The 17,149-nt window shown below is 39.1% G+C and overlaps 1 protein-coding gene across 11 annotated transcripts in view; it reads left to right on the plus strand.

The window, feature by feature from the left end:
* Nucleotides 1–14,472: 14,472 nt before the first annotated feature.
* The window catches only part of phf14 (PHD finger protein 14), a 125,822-nt gene continuing 123,145 nt past the window's right edge, over nucleotides 14,473–17,149 (plus strand). For 3 of the 11 annotated variants that reach the window (XR_001170949.3, XM_012964392.3, XM_012964396.3), the window contains exon 1: nucleotides 14,475–14,868. Coding sequence is in view for 9 of the 11 variants with exons in the window: in XM_012964392.3 (XP_012819846.1) it covers nucleotide 14,868 (1 nt within the window). In the remaining 2 variants the exon portion in view is untranslated. 11 annotated transcript variants of the gene reach the window in all.

Genomic DNA, 17,149 nt, shown 5'->3' on the forward strand with positions numbered 1-17,149 from the left:
CCTCTCTCCGCCTCCCTTCTGCTTCTCCCCCCTTTCCTCTTTGAAGTCAGACCAAGCTAAAATTGCAGCTGCTATCTTAAACAGAGAGAGCTGCTAAATATAGTGTTCTAGCTGGCACAACCAGCTTTTCTTCGCCTTTAGGGTGAAGACAGACAGGGCTAATCACTAATCCCCGTACAAAATATACAAGATCCATGACCGCGCAGCTGAAGATGCCACTACATTTACCAGTGGCGATATAGTTGCCATGCATGGATTTTAAATGAGAACTAAATGCTAAAAATTACATATTTTATATTATAAACTGACTGTGCTGGCTTAAAGTTTCAGCATCTCTATAGTAGTAATGATATAGGCCGTTACATTGTCACAGGATCTCCCCATTTTGGCTTCTGGATACTAATCTCCCCTTCTGTCTTTGACTTAAAGGATTTATACAGCATACTTTAAAGGAATTTGTGAATGACAACTATGTTAAAGTTGATGCATCCTCTACAGTTTAGGTGCATGTGTATAACAATGACAGCTCGGTTTTAATAATAATTTATGAAATCTGTGAATATATATAAACCAGATGGCAGAGTATATATCATATGTTGTGAATGAAGGCTGTAATAAGTATCAAAATTCCATTATCTACTATGTACCACTGGCACAAATAACACCAAAAAAGTAAACAGATTTTTCATGCAGCTAAAATATAATGTGCTGTTACCCTTCACTGGTAAAGAAAAAAAAAAGTTTGTTTCAAAAACATCACTATAGTTAATATAAATCAGCTGCTGTGTAGGACATTTGATACCAAGAAATCTAAATGTAAGTGATTGCTCAACAGATTTTTTACTTTTTAACATTACTAGTCCTTTGGGGTTAGGTGGTTTAGTATTTATCCAGTGTCTAAAAATGAGAATGTTTGCTCTAGTAATAGCTGCAGTGATAGATTTTCTGTATAATTATTAAATATAAGTGCATTATAGTGGAGAAAAATAGTAATGAGTTTGCAGTATATCATCCAATTGTGGTATTTCATATTTAACTAGTTGTGTTCTGATAAGTTACAAGTTATATGCACCCAAGTGCTATGTTGTTTTTTTATTTAATTGTTTTTGTGATATTTATTAGCAATAATTTTCATGATTTTTTCATTGTTAAGGAGTTTTTTGCTTCAATTTGTTTTTGCTGCCAAAACATGTAAGAATAAAGGTCTCATATGGTCTTCTAGTTAAGCGCCAGTGTGTTCATCTTAATCTTTATGTAGTAATTTGCTTTGTTAATTCCTGTTTATTAATCTGCTGGTCAATCTGCCACTTAGTCAGTAACAGGCAGTGAGCTCTCCAATCTAATTTTCTATTTTATTGTGTTGCTTCAGTCTTTATTAATCATGTGCAATCTCTGTCACTGTTTTTTTACATTTAAAGTTATCAAATGTTCTCTTGTAGTCCAATTTTATAAAATAAATAAATAAAAAACAATCCTCCAAAAGGCCAGTAAAGTATTGTGTCATAGAGCTGTTAAATAGTCATTTATTTGTATATGCTGTATCTTATTGACCAGGTCAACTGTGGTAGATGATGATGGTTCGAAGAAACTAAGGTATTTTAAGAAGAATACACTATACACTATACATTTTAACGTTGCTTAGTCTTGTTAACCAGAAAAAACAGACTGTTCAAAGTGGATATCTTTTCTCTGTAATAGAAATGTGAAGCTTAGTTCATTTATATGTGTTGGGTAAAATAGAATATACTAGCCTAAGCAGTTTATTGAATTGTTTTGCCATGACTATTGAAATGTGGGGTGGTCATTCTTAGCATTGCCTCTGATTTGTCAAAATTAATTTTAAAGGAAAAGGAAAGTTTAAAACTAAGTAAGTTTTGCTCTGCATGTACTTTACAAGTATTATTATTAATTTTGATAGTAAAATTGAAGCACTGATGTCATTTTAAATAGATAGATAGACAGATACAAAGCATTTATATATATATGGTATGTAATGTATCACCTATAAGCCCTGTGATGTGCAGATCTCCATTACATACCGAATACCTTATTTTCTGGACTGCACCCAGGCCATCAGAAAGAGGAACTAAACGTCTAAACTAAACGATTTTTTATGAACATATACAGTAGCTTCAATAGCTTCCCACTGTTTTCTGTTGCAAAAGCAGTGCCAACATTAGTAAATAGGATCAACAGACAGTATCTCAAGTAAGTGAAAATTTCTGGATACATAACCTTCAAAACCTGGAACCACAAAGTAGGAATAGAGAGTATTGTCTATAAAATACTTTCATAGTGTTGTCAGTGTATAATGTGTAACAGCTGAAGTTTTTGGCTTGTACTAATTAAATACTTTTGTTTTAATAATTAAAAATGTATTTGTGTATAATTACAGTACTAAATTGACATCACTCTGAGATGAAGGTGATGTGATTAACATATATCTATTGAAATCCATTATATAAGACTTTCTTAGTTGTGTGAGATATATATATATATATCTATATATATATATTATATATATATATATATATATATATATATATAAAATCTGCCATTGACCATTAAAGTACTTTTCTATTTGTTGCATCATACAATTGAACTTCTATTACTGTGGTTTCTCTCAGACATTTAACTACCCTAGACCGAACAGAGCGATGGATAAAAGCAAATATAAAGCACAAAGTAAAAAAAAAAAAAAAAAGTTCAAGACACTGGAAAAAGGCAAGCGAAATATGCCCTAACCCTTTGTATAACAAAAGCATTGAAGCCAGTTGGAAATCAGGTTTACCTGGTGATTTTTGTCTCATTATCACATAAAGCAAGGCCTGGTACTTGTACAGGTTTAAAGAAGGTTTTATTTCGATGTTCAAATATTTCATATAATAACAAGGCACACAAAGCATTTTCTATTCTCACTGGATGCACTTTAAGGTACAGACATGGCCCCTGTATTGTGCCTGCTATATTATGTAAAACCTATACAAACGGAGATGTGTCCCATAGTAATACAACATAACTTAAGGTGTCATTTTCAGAACATATAGTAAAAGATTTAAACGGTGGCAAGAATGATTTGAAACAAAAAAATCTGTTGGGGACAAAGGGAAACCTGAATGCATGCCAGTAGCTGCTGCTTCATCATTAAGCCAATTTAATTTATAGGTATGGGACCTGTTATCCAGAATACTGGGGACCTGGGGTTTTTGAGATAAGGGATCGTTCTGTAATTTAAATAACCTTACCTCGTCCACTAAAACATAATTTAAACATTAAATAAACCCAACAGGATTGTTTTGCCTCCAATAAAGATTAATATCTTAGTAGGGATCAAGTACAAGGTACTGTTTTATTACTACAGGGAAAAAGAAAACCGTTTTAAACCTTTGAATTACTTGCTTATAATGCAGTCTATGGGAGATGGCCTTCCAGTAATTCCGAACTTTCTGGATAACAAGTTTCTGGATAACAGATCCTATACCTGTACCAAGTATACAGCATTTTAATTGATCTTCATATGTAATGGTACAGTTTGCACTATAATTTTAGATGCAAGTAAACAATAGATTAAAATGACTTTGATCATTACTTACAATATGTCCGGATCTATTGAGATCCACGCATTATGCATTGTGCAAAATGCACACTGTATACAATATCTTTTGCTTTATTTAACTGATAAAAATTTAGTGAAGTGGTAAGAGCACCCTTCATAGATAACCTAGCAACCACTTTCCCACATATATATATATTTGACATTATTTATTAGTAGTGCAGTCAATCCATTCCATAAAACAGAGAAAAGTATTTGCAAGTAAAAAGAAAGAAATCTGATATTTGGCACACTAAAGATAACAACAGCTAAGGCTAAGTGTTTTGATTACTGCTTGAGGTATGGGTGGAAGTGTGCCCTAGATTCATGATTAACATCATAAAACAAAAAGACAGGGCACCTGCACTTATAATTATCCATTCTGAATAGCATTTTGGAGAGTAGATGGGAGAAAAGTAAGCAATTGGTAAGCGCACAAAAGGTAAACCTCTGCAAGCACAGCACTGTGGTGTAGAACAGAGCACAGATGCCAGGCCAGATTCTAAAATGGGCACATGTACTTGCTCTATTTATTAAAGGTACTTGTGCCCAAATATGTTCCTTGCACTTCAGTGTAGCTTTGTTAAACACCTCACATCCAGTCAGTCCTGATGAATCATGCATTTACAGAATTACATGGTATCGCCACACAGCAGAAGTAATGAGCAGTCTGAAAATGCTTGGCCCAACAGGTCCCACCATGCAGCCACAAAAATGTTGGAATTCTGCCAAAAATGCTGGATTGCGGGGAAAAAAAAGGGCATTTTAATTGCATGTTGCCGTGTTCATATGTTACCCTTAATATATTTTGCCTTTCTTTGATTTTTATAAAAATTAATTTATCCTCTGCTATATTAATAACTACACAGTATCGTGTAGCAAGACCTGCTAGGTTATTTAAGTCACGATGAGCATTTTTCTTGTGTTATTTTCTGTCTAGCTTAAGAAATATATATAGGGTATAGAGTGTTTTAGACAGTGGTGGCCTAGGAAAGGTACTAGAAAGGGATTAGACATGGTGGAGTTGGCAAAGATCAGGAGAGACTGGAAAAGGCAAAGAACAGGAACAACTGGCCTGGCAAGTGCGGGACAGGTAGGAGCAAGTTGGAACAGGCATAAAACAGGACAGACAAAAGCAGGACGGAACATTTAGATAATCCCCTACTCAGCATTATAGCATTTACATTGCTAATACCAGGAATATATTGAATTCTGAATTTATATATATATATATATATATATATAACTTTATATAAATGCCCATGCCTCAGCTTGTAACAACCATAATGACTTATATGGATCTTAAATAACATAGGCAGGGCAAACATTGGGCCTGTACTCCAGTATGACATGTTCGTATAACTAATGAGATGCAATGATTGTGGGACCAATCTGTAGATCAATATTTTTAGCTATTTAAGGCTAATCTGCTCATTTGCAACACAGACCAGGACCAGAAAGGATAGGAGGGGAATGAGTTATATAGCTTTATGGCAAAACCTCAATTAGTCAAGTGAGTATAGATCACATGCAGACCATTACTATTTTTATATAAAGGGCTAACCACTATTACAGTAGGAACAAAGGAATTAAATGCTGTTTACTGAGCAGTACAAGCATACACTGTGACTTTTCTCAATGGCAATTGTGTATTTTTGTACTGAAACGCAGATTATGTACCTGCCATTTTCCACTCCTTCCTGTTTCTATTCCAAATGATTTTTTTTTTATTGAAATTGGCTACTGATATCCCTCCATGAATTTATGATTATAACTTGAAACTATGGGAAAAAAAACATACTCTCTGCCTCTTCCAGCTTCCCAGAACCGCCATCCTGCTACCTGTGCACTCTTCTCCTGTGCGCCTTTCTGATCTGCTTGGTGCCTCAGTCGCGCCAGTGACATCACGCGCCCCCTTCAGTTACTCGTGGCCTGATCTTACAAGGTCTAAGATGAGGCCACGAGTAACTGAAGGGGGCGCGCGACGTCACTGGCGCGACAGCGGCACCAAGCAGATCAGAAAGGCGCACAGGAGAAGAGAGCGCACAGTTGAAGAGAGCGCACAGTTAGGATGGCGGTTCTGGGAAGCTGGAATAGGGACAGCGCAGGCGCAGGTACGCGGGCACATTGGGCACATCCATACCATATACTCGAGTATAAGCCGAGGGTAAGTTTTTGAGCACATTTTTAGTGCTCAAAAACTCGGCTTATATTCGAGTATATACGGTAATTAAAAAAAATCCCACTGCAAAGTCCATGTTGTGTTGCCAAAAGCTCACCAACCACAATTTTCTTTAAGTACTGCCTGCCCCAAGTAGGTGTTAATATTCGCACAGACTAATGCGATATTTAGTGCGTTTAACGCTTCATTTGTGTTTGTGAATCATGCACATTATTTCTACGCGAAAAATTAATTAACGCATTGCAGTAGCGCCGCGCGCCATTTAACGCATGCAAAATTACTGACGCAACCCACAGGTTACCTTGTGTCAATGGGCACACCTGCACATGATTTTTGAAATCACAGGTGCTCAGTGAAACTATAAGAAAGTACAAGGATTTTTTTTCTAGCCAAAAGGTATACCATGCAAAATATAACATAAAAAATAAACAATTCCATCACAGACTGTTTGCCCAAAAAGATGGCTGATCAGGAAATAACTTCCAGAGCATGTTTACCTTTCTTTTTCACACTTGTGCAAAGCGCCAACCATAGCGTGATGTGTTACTGCAGCGGGTGTGTGCTTGAGTCTGCACTGCTGTGTTTCCATTCTTTTGGTATTGTACATAGAAGGAAAAGGAAAAGCAGGACACTCCCTACCTTAGAGAAGAACTAAAGCTTAACTAAAGAAGTAGGGCAGAAATGTTGTAAATTATCTTTTGAGGTTTTGTACCAGCCCAAGGAAACCACAGCCCTTTAGCATACCTTTTAACTGTCCTGATTTTCGCAGGACAGTCCCTCTTTTGAAAACTCAACCCGCAGTCCCGGATTCTTACTGAAAAGTCCCTCATTTCCCTTTGATCTCCTGCACTGAAGCTAAAAAAGATTATTATTAATTAAAAGTAGCTTTTGGCAGAGAGCCCAGAAATCTTAAGGGGCATTACCTGCACTTAGAAACATTGTTTTCACTTTTAATTAAATAAGTGGGCTTTTGGCAGAAAGCACAGAATGTTAAAAAGCCACACCTGCACTGAGATACAATTGTAACTAATAAGCTAAACAGGTCTCTTGGGTGAACTGAGACTTAAAGCTTAAGGCTGATGCCACACGAGGTGTAGGGCTGAAATTTTCGGCAAGCGGAAAAACGCTTGGCGAAAATTCAGCCCTACGCCTGCTACTTGTGCCTGCACCCGAAAGAATGGAATACGCTAGGGTGCAGGCACATGTAGCCGATATACGCATGAAAACGCGAGAGAATGCAAAGTCTCGCTAGATGTGCCTGCACCCGAGCACATATCGGCTACATGTGCCTGCACCCGAGCGTATTCCAAGTACTTAAAAAGAATGCCTTTAGGCTTACTTTTAATTTATATTAACCTTTCCTTGTCCTTTAAGGCACATATATGTTACTAACAAAAGGCATAGCCAAAGAACCCAACATTTTCTCAGTGGGTTGAAAGAAACTGATGCACTCTCTTCCACTATGTCGGCATGAAAACAGTTATCTCATCTAATGCAGTTTTTTTTTTTTACTTTTGTACACTTGGGGGCTTTACTAATGTTTAATTTTTTTAGTTTGTAGAAAAAAACAAACATTTTGTCATGATTTATTATGCAACAACATCGCGACAAATGAGAATGAAAAAATATGCCGTCTAAAACCTGTCAAGATCATGTAGAAGTCTGAGGCAGATGTGTCTTTTACAACTGAAAGATTTTTCTTTGCTTCATGGTTTTAGAGGTTTTCAGTTTTTTTTTATGCTGGCTTTTGTACAATATGAAAAGGTTGCAATTTTGCAACAAATCCAAAAAGTTGTGTTTTTTTTCTGTTCACACTTTTTCAGATCTCTTGATTAATGACTAACATTCGTGAAAATAAGTTTTGTTGTGGTTTCAAAAAACTATAAAACCATGAAAATACAAATGTTAATAAAGGAGCCTCTTGGTATTATTTGCATTCAATAAATTGGATACTTTTGGTAAAGAATTATGTACTTGGCAGGAATTAGCTTGCTTGGAAAAATATATCGATCTCAAAATGATAAAATGAGGGCTTTGTATAAAGAAATATCCCACTTCCTTGAGTGAGGATAAGACGTTCATGCAAAATTGGAACCAAGCGTTGACAGACTGATCTTTGAAATTCATGCAACTAATTGTAGACAAAAAGCGCAGTACTTATGAATCTCTACAGACAAAAATTGATAGACTTAGAAATTAAATCTGTGAGCATGAAGAGCAGAATACACTGGTTTCAATGATCTATTAGTCAAGAATCTGGAAAAGATGGAAACAGGTTATGGAGAAAAATAACTAATTAAGTTTATTAGACTTAGAAACCAAAGTTATTATGATAAGAAGAAAGTCTACATTTGGTCTAGGTTTATTAAAGGGGTTGTTCACTTTTAAACTAATGATGTAGACTGATATTTTGAGACAATTTGTAATTGGTTTTAATTTTTGTGATTTTTCAGTTATTTTGTTTTTTGCTCAGCAGATCTCCAGCTTGGAATTCCAGAATCTGGTTACTAGGGTCTTGTTTGCCTTAGTAACCAGGCAGTGGTTTAAAAGAGAGACTGGAATATGAGTAGAGGGACTGTATTGAAAGATAAGTTATAAAAAGTAATTGTTATAAAATTGTAAGCTGACAGAGCTTTTTTTTTTATTTTGCTGCCGGAATCACTCCCCCATTTGAAAGCTGGAAAGATATAGAAGAGAAAAGCAAATAATTCAAAAACTATACAAATAATAAAGACCAATTGCAAAGTTGCTAGGATTAGGGCATTCTGTAACATACTCAAAGTTAATTTAAAGGTGAACCACACCGTGAAACAACCTTTAAATGTACACAGAAATTCTAATACCAGTACTTCGAAATGATTACTTATAAAGAATATATCTAAGTGAGTTTCTCAAGCGGGAAATTTTCTTCTTTCTCTTTGCAGATTTCTAGGAAAACAAGTGCACTTGAGGTTTTCTATAAGAATTCAGCATATAACAAAATGTCAAAAAACCTGAGGGTCACTCAATTGAAACCATATTGGACGCAGCATCAAAGAAAAAGACAAGAGGAAGAGGAAAAGGACAGTCCCATCCAAGCAGACTTTCAAGCAGACTTTTTCACTGATAAGGAATTTAACCTTTTGGACAAGGGTCTTTCCTTTAGCCTATGGACATTGATCTGTTTGAGACCATTGTGGACATTAACAGGTTTATTAGAAAACTTTTTTCAAAAGGGCAATTTTGGTCAGAACAGGTTTCCAATTCAACTAAAGCCCTTACAACGTGGGTTGTTTAATACTGAAAGTATTGAGGTTAACACAGATTTGGTTGATTTTTGCTGATAAATATGTACTAGAACAGATCCTAGAGTAAGCAAAATTAGAAAATGCCCAATAACTCACCACTGGGAAAAAGAGGCTCAGGTGGGTCCTGGGCCTTCAGCTAGGGAAGCGGGTATCACTGTTTGTTTGAAAAACAGGCTGTTAGGATGGGTGGGGGTTTGATCCCAGGACCTCCTGGTTGTTGGCTGCTCTCCCTAACCATTGAGCCAGGAGAGCAGCCGGCAAGAGGTGATTGCCTTGTGTTTCCTTTCACCTGTGTCCTGTGTTGACCTGTTTCACCTGTGTATTGGCTAGGTGGGGTCAGCCAATCAGGGCCCTCTTCACACACGCTGCCTGAACATTGGTTAACATTAAGCACTGTGGCCTATCCCTAGTTTGTGTTTCCTGTTCTGGCTTCCTTGCTCCTTAGTCTTGTTACCTTGCTTCCTTGCTCCTTTGTCTTGCTCCTGTTCTCGCTCCTCACTCCTGATCTTTGCCTTTGCTCCTCGCTTATCCTGTACTGTCTAGTCTATGCCTGCTCTGTCCCATCTAGTCTATGCCTGCTCCGTACTGTCCCGTCTAGTCTACGCCCGCTCTGCCCCGTCTAGTCTACACTCGCTCTGTCTAGTCTACGCTCGCTCTGTCTAGTCTACGCCCGCTCTGTCCAGTCTACGCCTGTTCCGTCCCGTCCTGTCTAGTCTATGCCCGCTCCGTCCCGTCCTGTCTAGTCTACGCACGCTCTGTCCCGTCCTGTCTAATCTACGCCCCCTTTATCCCGTTCTGTCTAGTCTACGCCCGCTCCGTCCCGTCTACACCCACTCTGTCCCATACTGTCTAGTCTACGCCCCCTCTGTCCCGTCCTGTCTAGTCTACGTCCGCTCTGTCTTGTCCTGTCTAGGTTACGCCCACTCCGTCCCGTCCTGTCTAGTCTACACCCGCTCTGTCCCGTTCTGTCCTGTCTAGTCTACGCCCGCTCCGTCCTGTCTTGTCTACATCCGCTCCATCCTGTAACAGCCCCCGCCTCAAGGACTCACCTTCCCATCTCCCACTCATAACACAGGCATTCACTGAACAAATCTTCAGGCAGAATTCTTGATTAAAAAGTAATTTTATTGGAGTACCGCTTTATGTGTTTTGTTTTCACAGAATACGTTAGCATATTAATAACATATAATTTAAATCAGTAACTAATGTTTGTTCTATGGTTCAAGGTATTGAGAGGATTACCTTGGGTAGTAGAGGAGGTTACATAGTTACATAGAGTTGAAAAAAGACCAGAGTCCATCAAGTTCAACCAAGTAAACCCACTCTCCAGCACTCTCTCCAGCTCATTAATATCCTTCTTAAGGACTGGAGCCCAAAACTGCACTGCATACTCAAGGTGAAGCCTTACAAGGGACCTATGAAGAGGTAAAATTATGTTTTCATCCCTTGAGTCAATGCCATTTTTTATACAAGACAGCACTTTATTTGCTTTAGTAGCCACAGAATGACATTGCCAGGAATTAGACAACTACAAACCCCCCCCAGATCCTTCTCCATCAAGGATACCAGCAAACTACCATTTAGTAAATAGCTTGTGTTTATTATTTCAACCAAAGTGCATAACTTTGCACTTGTCCACATTGAACCTCATTTTCCAGTTTGCTGCCCAGTTTTGTCAAATCGCTCTGTAAAGCGGCAGCATCCTGCATGGAACTTATAGTTTTGCACAATTTAGTGTAGTCAGCAAAAATAGAAACAGTACTTTCTATGCCCACCTCCGAGTCATTAATAAACAAGTTATTATTAGTGATTTAACTGAGAAACTATTATTACACAAGAAAAAATAGATTTTTACTCTCGCTACTAGACCCATTTGGCATAAATAGCGAGTATGGTGTTTCTTGTTATTTTGGATATTTGCCCTTATCATAATTATTCCAGTTAGGATTGTCTGTAGATAGTTTAATTTGTACACAACAAAAGTCTTTTGAAAATGAGCCCCCTTGTTTTTAAGATTTTGTACTAATGTTTTGTATTAATAAAGTTTTTTGCAATCTGTTTTAACTTTATATGAGAGCACCAGGAGATACACCCAATCCACCATACTTTACAAAGCATAAAAACAAGCACACCTAGGGGCTGATTTACTAAGACACGAATTCCGACCGAATTGGAAGAATTCCGATTGGAAAACGAACATTTTGCGACTTTTTCGTATTTTTTCGATTTTTTTCGGAAATTATCGCGACTTTTTCGTTACCAATACGATTTGCGCGAAAAAACGCGAGTTTTTCGTAGCCATTCCGAAAGTTGCGATTTTTTCGTAGCGTTAAAACTTGCGCGAAAAATTGCGCTTTTTTCGTAGCGTTACAACTTAAAAGGCGCGACGTTTCGCGCAAGTTTTAACACTACGAAAAAATCGCAACTTTTTGCACAAGTTTTAACGCTACGAAAAAATCGCAACTTTCGGAATGGCTACGAAAAATCGTATTGGTAACGAAAAAGTCGCGATAATTTTCTGAAAAAATCGCAAAATACCGATCATTACGAAAAAAACGCAATCGGACGCATTCGCCCCGTTCGTGAGTAAGTAAATGGGCCCCTTAATCTTGGTGGATTAGGTGTGTTTGTTTTAAGCTTTGTAAAGTTCTCTATGCTTTGAATAGGCTACAATCATGTACCAATGCATCTCAAACTGAAGCTCCTTTTTGATTCGTGAAACAATTAACGTGTGTGATTTGTTTGGTGAGACCACCTTTAACTATGTTGTGATTACTGTTACATCTTTGCCTATGATCTGTGAACATTAAATGCGTAAGGTGGTACTCCAATAAAGTTATTTTTTAATCAAAAATTCTGCCTGACGATTTGCTCAGTGAGTGCCTGCTCCTCAAACAAACGGTGAGATCATAGAGAATCTCCAAATAAAACATTCAAGAGACATTGATCCACCTGTTGTACACAATAAATTTTAGGAAAAAATAACATTTTTACCAAGTTCACCTTAGAAATTCCAATATCAATATGTTCCAAGCTCAGATAGAAAGGGGACTTGTGAGGTTACATTCCTACAAAAAAAAATCCAAAGATAATTTGTCATTTAAAGGAGAAGCAAAGGTAAAAACTAAGTAAGCTTTATCAGCAAGGTCTATGTAAATACAGCCATAAGCACTCACAGAAAAGAAACACCGGATTTCTTGTCTTTTTTTAAAAACATGTTCTTATGTATCTGACTTCCTCTCTAAAAAAAATCCTTCATTCCCGGGCCAGAGTCTGCACATTTCTCACCTCTCTCTTGCACCCCCCACCCTTAGGAATGTGTGATCAGACCTACCAGCTAACACGGAGCTAACACGGAGACCAAGTTAAAGTGGCAGCTGCTATCTTAACCAAATGGAGTAAGTGTCTAGGGCTGTTTACTTAGGTATAGTGACGAGAGAATCTGTCCTATTTTGTTTTACCCAAAAATTTGCAAAACGGCCAAAAATAATTTGCCAATGGTGAAATGCGGAAATCCGCTGTGAATTAACTTTATTGTCATAAAGTCTGCTCTTAGCAAAACTGATTATTTTTCAAGCCAAGTGACAACTAAAGGTGGCCTTATATGTAGCAATTCTAACCTTTTGTTGCGCAAAAAGATTGTTCCCACCCTCCACTGACATTCAGGGCTGAATCATCAGATATGGAGGTAAAAACAAAAGAAATTCTACCTCCACCTGCTGATTCAGCTCTGAACGTAGATTTCGCTCGGGTGCCATCAAAATTTTTTAGCCTGGCCGACCGGTCGCCTCTTTGAGTCGCCCATACACTCACTGAATATCGGTGCGTGTATGGCCAGCTTAAGCGATGTGAATGCTCATGAAAGTTTATCTTCGAATATAGCCAAAACTATCTATATTCAGCACTTGGCGCTACTAACATACTGTTGTCAGATTATCACTTTTTTACCACCTCCCTAAAGTTAACAAAGCAGTGTAGGGACCCACAGGGTTAAACTGCCCCTATGGCTTTAAACCCCTACCACTTCCTTATTTCTACTATTACTGGGCAAAGACCCATGTATCTAGTTTACCCTTTACCTAATAATACCTTATTAGTTAGTTGGGTTGACCAAACCTCTGGCACTCCTATATAGTTTTTAGCAGGAGGGTGTGTCTTCCTCTTTGGCTGCCTCTGTGTCTCAGGTGAAGGTCCACTGAGCCTGGGATCAACAGGGCCCCAGTAAAGCCAAGTCATTGGCCAAGTTAACATCCACTCTGGTGAAGTCGAGGACAGGGACCCCGTGAATGAGAACTATCTAGAATAGCAGAATACAATAATAGCACTCTCTAGGAGGGTGAGATAGATAGAACTAGATAGTAAGAACAGTTATGGCTCCAACCAGGTTAACGGGAAATACCCTTCCATACAGGCACTGTTTCCTTAGCATAAGGCCACGGTTAAGATGCAGTATACAAATCAGTGTAAATCCTTGATCCATAGTCGGCTGTAGGACCCTTTCAAGCTAAAGGTATTTAACCTGAGGATTGATGTATCTATCCAGACTATCCCCATAGTGGTGCTGGGTTGACAGGTGCTTTACTCTGCCCAGTCTCCAAAAGGGGTGGGATAAACCAATGGCATCCTCTTACTATGCTCAGTGGGCTTCTATGTCTGCCTTTTGTGAGTATTCATCAATCCCTGCATCTTTATTTGTCTCTGACAATAAATCAGTTCTATTGTTCAACTGCAAGAACCTTCTGGTGTCCATCTTTGCTAATGTGCACTGCACACAGCTGCAGTGAATTATAGTTGCACTACACCCATTGTTCCGCTGGTTACTTCCATTTAGCGAAGGCCCATTCTGAAGGATTGAGTCACATGTACCCCATGCGCTAAACCTATACTAGCTGTGGTTTGACTGTTTTACAGCCAAATAGGGGGCCATTAACTGGCACAGGGCCTCTGGGCAAACTCAGTTCTAAATGAATAAATTGTAATCTCTATAAGCACAACTCCTTATTAGCTACATAAACAATTATGGCCACATACGTCATCTATACAATAAAAAAGCCTAAAATTAGAACCAGGTGAAATAAAGCATATAGGATTATATTTGGTGAATTTCACCCATTGTCTACACCTAAATTAACACTTATTCTTCCCCTTGTTTGCATAAAAATACCGGGACCCTTAAACTACAAAAATAAACCACGAAAAAAATTAATAGCGCCCTAGTTTATTCAAAATCGCTTTCTTTTTTTGTTGCATTAGGAAACAACGCTGAAGGCGGACAAGAAAAACATTGGTAGCAGAGTTTTTTATTTTGTTCTCTAGCAAAAGTGCGAGCAAAGAAGCACAAGCAGTAAGCGGGCAGACAATGCACAACACTCCGCTTCCGAACGTGTAACCCTGAGTTACACCGTCACTGCTCGCCCCTCCCACAAGGGGATTACGTGCTTGCGTCATTGCGCTTTACGTGCAGTCGTGCCGCCAATCTCGCGTGATGAGGCTGTGGTGTGGGGATTTTGTGTACAACAGGGGAAGCTTGCAGTTGATGGCTTTGTGGGAGGTGTAAGTAGCGGTCCTGGACTGGGGACTGTGTTAGGAAACGAGGGGCTGTTGGGCAGTGTGCGTCTGCTTAAATAAGAGGGTGAAATCCGAGCTCCCCCCCCAAGCCTATCCAATCCCCGTACGGCTCTACGAAGACGAGAACTGTGACAACACGAGCAGTACATACAGCTCTGTAGGGGAATAAAGACAGACAAGCTATTTACCTCCATTCCGAACTCTGAAGCTCACTGACAGCAGGGAGACGAGTAACACAAGTAAGTGCAGCACAGTCGCTCCCCGACAAGAAAAGCAGCCCAATGGGATTGGGGCGACTGCCCCCCACCCGGAGGCGACCCTAAATTGTCTTCTGAGTGTGGGAGTCAATGATAAAATGTATTTTGTTCCTGCATTGTTCTCAAAGACTGCAGAGGCCTACCTCCCATCTGTGAGGTCCTTGAATGATGCAGTAACTATAGCAACAAAGTATCATTTTGCTGCTTGGTGTATTTGCATCCTACTCTTCCAAGACAAAGGGTGTTTGAGTGAAAGTTTGTTCCATCTCCTCCTTTTGTCTTTTCTTTATGAGAACCCTGGACCAAACTATAATTTCGCCTCTCCGCCCTCAAACTCTTTATTATCCTAGTCTCTTTCTCTACATAATGTATTATTAACATTTATTTATAAAGCGCCAACATATTCCGCAGCGCTGTACAATAAGTGGGTTTCATATATTGGACATACAGAGTAACATATAAAGCAACCAATAACCGATACAAGAGGTGAAGAGGGCCCTGCCCAAAAGAGCTTACAATCTACAAGGAGAAAGGGTTGAGACACAAGGTGTGTGTACTCCATCTTTCAAGCTTCCTTGTTCCCATAAAGAAATAGAGGGAATGTCCACGATATAGCCCAAATAGTTAGAAGCAAGAGGTCCCACTGGTACCTGAGCCCACCTGGAGTTTTCTTGGTATCCTCATGGGCCAGTCTGACACTGATTCAGAGACTGTATATATAAATGGTCATATGATCAAATGCAGGCCCATGTGACTGCTAATTCTATTTTAGAATAGTTTGCACTTTACAATTTTTATAACACACAAGTCTCAGTGAGTTATGTGAAAAGATCACAATTTTGGTGCCATAATGGTGGGGGCAAATTTTCAACAGATCTGTTGCATCAACTAGAACAGTGCTGTCCAACTTCTATTGTACCGAGGGCCGGAATTTTTCCGACCTACGTGGTGGAGGGCCGATAATGGAAGCCAGTTTTGACCACTCCCCTTTTTGAAACTGCACCCACTTGAAACCACACCCATGTTATCACATGACCATACCCATGTTAATGGATGTAGTACAGCAAAAACCTGCCATACTCTGCCTGCCCTACCCTGCCTGTGTGTGCCATAATCTGCCTTCCCTACCCTGCCTGTGTGTGCCAGACTATGCCTTCCCTACCCTGCCTGTGTGTGCCAGACTCTGCCTGCCCTACCCTGCCTGTGTGTGCCAGACTCTGCCTGCCCTACCCTGCCTGTGTGTGCCATACTCTGCACACACTCTGGCACACACAGGCAGCATACAGTGACACAATGCTGGCACTGCTCCTACAGTCTGCACAATAACTATATATTAAAAAACTTTTTAATTGCAGTACCACCTCAGTATATGTTCTTTTTGTAGTGTGCAGGGATTATTTGTGGGTTTCTACTGCTCCTGAGGTGTGAACAGGGGAACAATATGGGTGATTACAGCCTGAGCCTGAGGTGTGAACACTGCAGGGGGTGAACAATGCAGAAACTAAAAGGTGTGAACAACACAGGGAATTACATATTTAAACAATACAGCCTGATTACAGCCTGAATCTGAGGTGAGAACCATGCAGGGGGGGCAGTTAATCACAGTACTGATACCATTTAAAGCTTACACAAGAGTAAGCCATCAAAGCAGCCAGACAGGTGGGGGGCCACACAGAAGGGGCCGCCAGTTGGACAGCACTGAACTAGAATATTATGTCAATCACTATACTGTTGCAAAGGGGGTTGCTTTGTAGGTTGTTTGTGTGTTGTACGTATGTAAGTAAAGGGTATGGGTATTTGACTTAATTAAGTTGTTGTCAGTCATTGGCACAGGAGTGCTGTTAACATGTAAATCCATTCTATGTTGCCCATTTTTATGTTTTGTATACAAAAACTGCACAGCAGAATTAGAATGTCTATGACAATATCAACATACCATTCACTGTAATTCAGTAGATGCCGTTATGCTTACTATAAAGTTAACTTTTAATATAATGCACACAGTTATATTCTGGGACAATTTGCAAATGTCCTTCATTTCTTTTTTTGTGTGTGTTTTCAATTATTTTTGTTAAAGGAGAATGCAAGTCAATTTAAAAAGCATACTGCCCAATAGTCCTCCTATTGTTTAGTAAAAACGCCACACTTTTGGCTCACCTAATCAAATATTTACTCAGTCACACTTACTTCACATTTTCTCCCTTCCTTTCTTCATACTGCACATGTGTTTCATTCCCTCCCTCCCCTCTGCCAGATCCACTTC

The sequence above is a fragment of the Xenopus tropicalis genome, chromosome 6 (genome assembly GCF_000004195.4).
Source record: "Xenopus tropicalis strain Nigerian chromosome 6, UCB_Xtro_10.0, whole genome shotgun sequence".
Lineage (NCBI taxonomy): Eukaryota > Metazoa > Chordata > Amphibia > Anura > Pipidae > Xenopus > Xenopus tropicalis.